The 7,843-nt window shown below is 42.2% G+C and overlaps 1 protein-coding gene across 1 annotated transcript; it reads left to right on the top strand.

Moving 5' to 3' along the window:
* The first annotated feature begins 731 nt into the window (after window positions 1-731).
* On the top strand, window positions 732-4,264 carry LOC135553234 (hepatic lectin-like). Its single transcript, XM_064985408.1, is given in 2 exon segments — window positions 732-1,103; window positions 1,105-4,264. Coding segments are annotated over 2 exon segments (711 nt in total). The 5' UTR covers window positions 732-764; the 3' UTR covers window positions 1,477-4,264.
* The last annotated feature ends 3,579 nt before the right edge of the window (window positions 4,265-7,843 follow it).

Raw genomic sequence — 7,843 nt, 5'->3', positions numbered from 1 at the left:
ACCCTAAACCACACTGCTAACCCTAACCTTAACCCTAACCCTTAACCCTAACCCTTAACCACACTGCCAACCCTAACCTTAACCCTAACCCTTAACCACACTGCTAACCCTAACCCTTAACCCTAACCCTTAACCACACTGCTAACCCTAACCCTTAACCCTAACCCTTAACCACACTGCTAACCCTAACCCTAACCCTTAACCCTAACCACACTGCTAACCTTAAATTAAGACACAATAATCACGTATCTTTTTCATACATTTTTAGGATATTGTCAATTGACTATGTGGCTGTGGTAGGTAGCGACAACCATTCTGCTGTGCTTCGGTGCCTGTTTATTGTATGACCTAAATAAGGCGTGTCCCTGTCAAAATGTAATGCGATTTCAAGCTTTAGCCTCTAGATGGCGGTAAATGTAGAGTTATGAAACCAGAGAATACTGGTAGGCCAGTTATATAAAACAAGTGTTGGGTGGAGCTGTAGGTAATAAGAAAGAGGCGCGGTGGAAAATCAAACCTGTGACCAGCTAGCTGACATCTAATACATTGACCACTGACAGGGCCTTGCAGAAAATGAACCCCTTATGCCGGCAACATTGTCTTTTGACGCCCTTTGTCTTGAGACATATATGAACGTACTTCACATTGTCAAGAGGAACTTGGTCATAGTGTGGATATCAACAACAAAAAACTGTTGTGATGTAATGTCCAAACCATCAACTTCCTGTTTCGTGTTACGAAACAAGCAGTGAAGAAAGGGTGTGATGTTGAGTTTGGGTCCTCACAGACTCACAGACTTGATTGGAAACGAACCAAGTTGGAACATTATGGAGAACGTCATTGAGGGTTCATCTGTGGATCAATATCCTACAAATGCGTATGAAAATGTGACAGCCAACCAGCAGGACAACGGAGACAGCTCAGGATTAGCTCAGCACTCAAGCAGAAGAGTCTACAGATTAATTGCTGTGGGTTTTGGGTCGCTGTTTGTCCTACAAGTCCTTCTTAACGTCTCCCTGCGTTTAGTCGACAACCTGAGCGAAGGGAGAGACCAGTTGACATGTGAGAAAGACGGCCGCAACATATGTCCCCAAGACTGGATAATACAGGCCCAGCTGCAGTTGTTACTTCATCTCCCTTGACACTAAAAACTGGACTGAGAGTAGACAGGACTGTCTGGACAGAGGAGCAGACCTCATGATCATAAACAGCAGAGCGGAACAAGTTTTCATCAAAACACTGGGCCACAGAACCTGGATCGGTCTGACTGACAGAGAAGTCGAGGGAACCTGGAGATGGGTGGACGGGACAGCACTGACCGCAAGTTATTGGACTACAACCGGCGAACCGAATGGAGGAGCTGAAGAGAACTGTGCTGAGATTATCGGCATTCACATTGACCCGGTATTGGCCTGGAATGATCTACCATGTCACTATGAACGGCGTTGGATCTGTGAGAGGTCGTTGGTTCTGTGAGAGGTCGTTGGTTCTGTGAGAGGTCGTTGGTTCTGTGAGAGGTCGTTGGTTCTGTGAGAGGTTGTTGGTTCTGTGAGAGTTTGTTGGATCTGTGATAGGCCGTTGGATCTGTGAGAGGTCGTTGGTTCTGTGAGAGGTCGTTGGTTCTGTGAGAGTTTGTTGGATCTGTGAGAGGTCGTTGGTTCTGTGAGATTCAGCCCTAACATGTCTCTAACACCTACAATAGTATCCACGTCCATTCCAGAAAACCCCAAGCAACATTATCTTAAACAAGTAAGGCAAGTCACAATTAATTTAGGGAAAAAGCAGGTTCCGCATTTATAAAAGTAATGTTTTTTCTCTCTCTTTTGACTCCTTTCTCACAGGTTCCCCCCATGCTCATGTAACACGTGTTGAATTCCTTTGTTGTATAATGACCCAGAGTCTGAATAGTTCCATGAAAATCAAAGTCAATCCTATATGTTAAAACACTTCTAAGAACTTTATATGGTCACTGATAGTGTTTTATAATGGTCTCCCAACATTATATTGTGATATGCATGCATAAATGAACTTATCTGTTGATTTTTGATCACTGTACTGTACATTTTACTCAGGGGCACAACTTTCACTGGGGACAGGGGGGGACATGTCGCCCCCCCACCCAGTTTTAATCATTGGTATGTGATACAAAACGAGGCAACGGTGTGCTTTAGGACCATGCAGACGCCTCCGAGGTCTGGTAGGCTGTTTGGACTGTTTATCCAACTGAATAAAACCATTTTTAACATGTTTTTTTTTTTTTTAAGTTATGCCCCTCCCACTTCTAAAACCCAAGTTGCGCCCCTGATTTTACTACACGTCGTCATTGGGCTAGCATGACTAGTCATGCCCCCTTTTCGTTGTTCATTTGTACTTTGCAGAGGATGTGGTGCATTAGGGCAGCACAACATTTGTTTTTGGAAGTTGTTATTGTAATTATCAGCTACGTCATGTGTTTTTGTTAAGATATTTTGACAATATTTTATTGTTCTTAAGAGCACATCATGTACTGTAATGTACTTAACACCTGGCTGTAATTAACAATGTTGTCTGGCTGAGGCCTATAGGCTACTGGATATTTACATTTAAAACTGTACATTTCATTTGTAATTACATTTTTATGTGAAACAACATTATTGTTATTGGCCCCTGTCTACATTCACCTCTTTGGCTCGTTTACATTCATTAGTGAATGACTCCTCTCTGGTGATGTATGGGATGTGTAGTTCTAGAGTGTAGAGAACAAGTTGTACTGATGTGGATTAGAACAAACAACCCAACCATCTAGATACAGTGGTGGATGAGAACAAACGACCTAACCATCTAGATACAGTGGTGGATTAGAACAAACGACCCAACCATCTAGATTTAGTGGTGGATTAGAACAAACAACCTAACCATCTAGATACAGTGTTGGATTAGAACAAACAACCCAACCATCTAGATATAGTGGTGGATGAGAACAAACGACCTAACCATCTAGATACAGTTGTGGATTAGAACAAACGACCCAACCATCTAGATACAGTGGTGGATGAGAACAAACGACCCAACCATCTAGATACAGTGTTGGATTAGAACAAACGACCCAACCATCTAGATACAGTGTTGGATTAGAACAAACAACCCAACCATCTAGATATAGTGGTGGAATAGAACAAACAACCCAACCATCTAGATATAGTGGTGGATTAGAACAAACAACCCAACCATCTAGATATAGTGTTGGATTAGAACAAACAACCCAACCATATAGATACAGTGGTGGATTAGAACAAACAACCCAACCATCTAGATATAGTGTTGGATTAGAACAAACAACCCAACCATCTAGATACAGTGGTGGATTAGAACAAACAACCCAACCATCTAGATACAGTGGTGGATGAGAACAAACGACCTAACCATCTAGATACAGTGGTGGATTAGAACAAACGACCCAACCATCTAGATTTAGTGGTGGATTAGAACAAACAACCTAACCATCTAGATACAGTGTTGGATTAGAACAAACAACCTAACCATCTAGTTACAGTGGTGGATTAGAACAAACAACCCAACCATCTAGATACAGTGGTGGATTAGAACAAACAACCCAACCATCTAGATACAGTGGTGGATGAGAACAAACAACCCAACCATCTAGATACAGTGGTGGATTAGAACAAACAACCCAACTATCTAGATAGTGGTGGATTAGAACAAACAACCCAACTATCGAGATACAGTGGTGGATTAGAACAAACAACCCAACCATCTAGATATCGTGTTGGATTAGAACAAACAACCCAACTATCTAGATACAGTGGTGGATTAGAACAAACAACCCAACCATCTAGATACAGTGGTGGATTAGAACAAACAACCCAACTATCGAGATACAGTGGTGGATTAGAACAAACAACCCAACCATCTAGATACAGTGGTGGATTAGAACAAACAACCCAACCATCTAGATACAGTGGTGGATTAGAACAAACAACCCAACCATCTAGATACAGTGGTGGATTAGAACAAACAACCCAACCATCTAGATACAGTGGTGGATGAGAACAAACGACCCAACCATCTAGATACAGTGGTGGATTAGAACAAACAACCAGTGGCGACGACATATTATATTATTATTATTGTATTATTACGTTTGTGTATGTTTTGTTATCAACGTATCACTTTCCAGTTTAAATGTCTCTTTGGACAAAGTAAAGTGTGTGGCTTTCACATTTTCCAACTTTTACTTGAATTAAAAAACAACATGCAAACTGAACGTTGTTGAAACACTTTTTTTTTCACTCCATGTTTCAAATGAAAGTATGTGAAGTAGATGGATTTCCAGACGAAATGAAACATGACATCTTTTCTTCGACTGCCGTGTGTTCCAGACTTTACGCCCAATGAGCTCTCTCACTCACTCACCATCCATCAACTCCCTCCGTCACCTGGGCTCGTTGATATTAGATCCATAAAGCATATTGTGACTGTTTCACGTAAACCTTAAAAAAAAAAAAACTCAAAACGGCCTCCCGAGTGGCGCAGCGGTCTAAGTCACTGCATCGCAGCGCTCGAGGCGTCCACTACAAACCCGGGTTCAATCCCAGGCCCAGCGTCGTCCGAATTAGGGAAGGGTGGCATTTCCTTGTTCCATCGCCGCTCTAGTGACTCCTTGTGGCGGGCCGGGCGTCTGTACGCTGATTCAGGTCACCAGCTGGACGGTGTTTCCTCTGACAGATTGGTGCGGCTGGCTTCCTGGTTAAGCGAACAGTGTGTCAAGAAGCCGTGTTTGGGAGGACGTATTGCTTTTGACCTCCGCCTCTCCAGAGTCCCGTATGGGAGCTGCAGCGATGGGACAAGACTGTAACTACCAATATGGATACCACTAAATTGGGTGAGTCTTTAATTAATCAACACAGATTTGTATCTTGGTTACATGTTATCTAAACGTCTTTACATGTCCTTCTGAGTGTTCTAGTTCAACATCAGATAAGTACATTATTATTTGTCAATAATTTCAACATCAGATAAGTACATTATTAAATCAAATTCCCTTGTGTTGCTCTGGTATTTTCTTTCATTCCTGCGTTGTAATGCATCTTTTTAATGAAATATCTAAGAAACTGAACTGGTAGACATATTTTGGTTGTCCAAGCTTCTTTCACTTGATGTTTTGAATCATTCATATTTAATCATTTCTGACAAAGTATTTAAGAATTACACCTCTCACTAAAAGCTTCAATCATACAAAAGTTATATTTAAATCCAAACTGGTTCTATTGCAGAATAGTAAGAATGTCTCACCCCATGTTCAAGAATGGCCTTTTCCTCCTTTTATTCAGATTACAACCTCTCACTTTATTCAGATTACAACCTCTCCTTTTATTCAGACTACAACCTCTCACTTTATTCAGATTACAACCTCTCCTTTTATTCAGATTACAACCTCTCCTTTTATTCAGATTACAACCTCTCATTTTATTCAGATTACAACCTCTCACTTTATTCAGATTACAACCTCTCCTTTTATTCATATTACAACCTCTCCCTTTATTCAGATTACAACTTCTCCTTTTATTCAGATTACAACCTCTCACTTTATTCAGATTACAACCTCTGCATTTATTCAGATTACAACCTCTCCCTTTATTCAGATTACAACCTCTGCATTTATTCAGATTACAACCTCTCCCTTTATTCAGATTACAACCTCTGCATTTATTCAGATTACAACCTCTCCCTTTATTCAGATTACAACCTCTCACTTTCAGTTATTTGAAAATGAAATCATCTCCATAATATCGTTATTTTTTAAAACAAGCCATAGAAAGTTGGTTGCAATTTCAGGTTAATCCATCAGGAAAGACAGAACAAATGTTACCACAAATATTATGGTTAAACTGAAATATACTATTTGATTAAAAAAATAACTATATTTTGTTTGTAAAAGGTACAATCTTTGTAAATTATATCATTAATAGGACTTGTGGAGTTGTAACACACGCAGCTAACAAGAATATATGGAAATGTCTGTTCTACTCAAAATTACAACCAACTAATTGCAGCACTACCGCAACAATAGAAGAGGCATGTGGAAGGGGGAGAAGGAACCTGTCTGTCGGCATTAAAGATCAAAATTGGCTAAAGAAAATTGTGTTGAATAAAAAAGTTTAATTTAAGGACCGAAAAATGTAAGGCTCTGCAATATAGATGGATTAAAATACAGTGCCTTCAGAAAGTATTCAGACCCCTTGACCTTTTACACATTTTGTTACGTTACAGCCTTATTCTAAAATGTTTTTATTTTAATTTTAAATCCCTCATCAATTTATACACAATACCCCATAAAGACAAAGCAAAAACAGATTTTAGAAAGGTTTGCAAATAAAAAATATAAAAAATGAAATATGACATTTACATTAAGTATACAGACCTTTTACTCAGTACGTTGTTGAAGCACCTTTGGCAGCAATTACAGCCTCCAGTCTTCTTGGGTATGACGCTACAATCTTGGCACATCTGCATTTGGGGAGTTTCTCCCATTTTTCTCTGCAGATCCTCTCAAGCTCTATCAGGTTGGATGGGAAGCGTCGCTGCACAGTTATTTTCAGGTCTCTCCAGAGATGTTAGATCGGGTTCAAGTCCAAACTCTGGCCACTCAAGAACATTCAGAGACCACTCCTGCGTTGCCTTGGCTGCGTGCTTGGATCATTGAAGGTGAACCTCAGGAGCAGGTTTTCCTCAAGGATCTCTCTGTACTTTGCTCTTTTCATCTTTTCTTGACTAGTCTCCCAGTCCCTGTCGCTGAAAAATATCCCGACAGCATGATGCTGCCACCACCCTGCTTCACCGTAAGGGTGCTGCCACCACCATGCTTCACCGTAAGGGTGCTGCCACCACCATGCTTCACCGTAAGGGTGGTGCCACCACCATGCTTCACCGTAAGTGTGCTGCCACCACCATGCTTCACCGTAAGGGTGGTGCCACCACACTGCTTCGCCGTAGGGATGGTGCCACCACCCTGCTTCACCGTAAGGGTGGTGCCAGGTTTCCTCCAGACATGACACTTGGCATGCATGGTCTGAGAGTCTTCTAGATGCCTTTTGGCAAATTCAAAGCGGGCAGTCATGTGCTTTTTACTGAGGAATGGCTTCTGGGAAAATGTTTTATTTAATCTATTTTAGAATAAGGCTGTAATGTAACAAAATGTGGAAAAGGGGGAGCTGAAGGATGGGACTGGGTGGTGATCAGAGATAGATGGGAGGGGTTGAGGGAGCTAGAGGATGGGACTGGGTGGTGATCAGAGATAGATGGGAGGGGTTGAGGGGAGCTAGAGGATGGGACTGGGTGGTGATCAGAGATAGATGGGAGGGGTTGAGGGGAGCTAGAGGATGGGACTGGGTGGTGATCAGAGATAGATGGGAGGGGTTGAGGGGAGCTAGAGGATGGGACTGGGTGGTGATCAGAGATAGATGGGAGGGGTTGAGGGGAGCTAGAGGATGGGACTGGGTGGTGATCAGAGATAGATGGGAGGGGTTGAGGGGAGCTGAAGGATGGGACTGGGTGGTGATCAGAGATAGATGGGAGGGGTTTAGGGGAGCTGAAGGATGGGACTGGGTGGTGTTCAGAGATAGATGGGAGGGGTTTAGGGGAGCTGAAGGATGGGACTGGGTGGTGATCAGAGATAGATGGGAGGGGTTTAGGGGAGCTGAAGGATGGGACTGGGTGGTGATCAGAGATAGATGGGAGGGGTTTAGGGGAGCTGAAGGACTGGATGGTGTTCAGAGACAGATGGGAGGGGTTGAGGGTAGCTGAAGGACTGGATGGTGATCAGAGATAGATGGGAGGGGTTGAT

The sequence above is a fragment of the Oncorhynchus masou genome, chromosome 13 (genome assembly GCF_036934945.1).
Source record: "Oncorhynchus masou masou isolate Uvic2021 chromosome 13, UVic_Omas_1.1, whole genome shotgun sequence".
NCBI lineage: Eukaryota > Metazoa > Chordata > Actinopteri > Salmoniformes > Salmonidae > Oncorhynchus > Oncorhynchus masou.
Note: the sequence above shows the minus strand (reverse complement) of the source record. Positions and strands in the feature narration are given on the sequence as shown.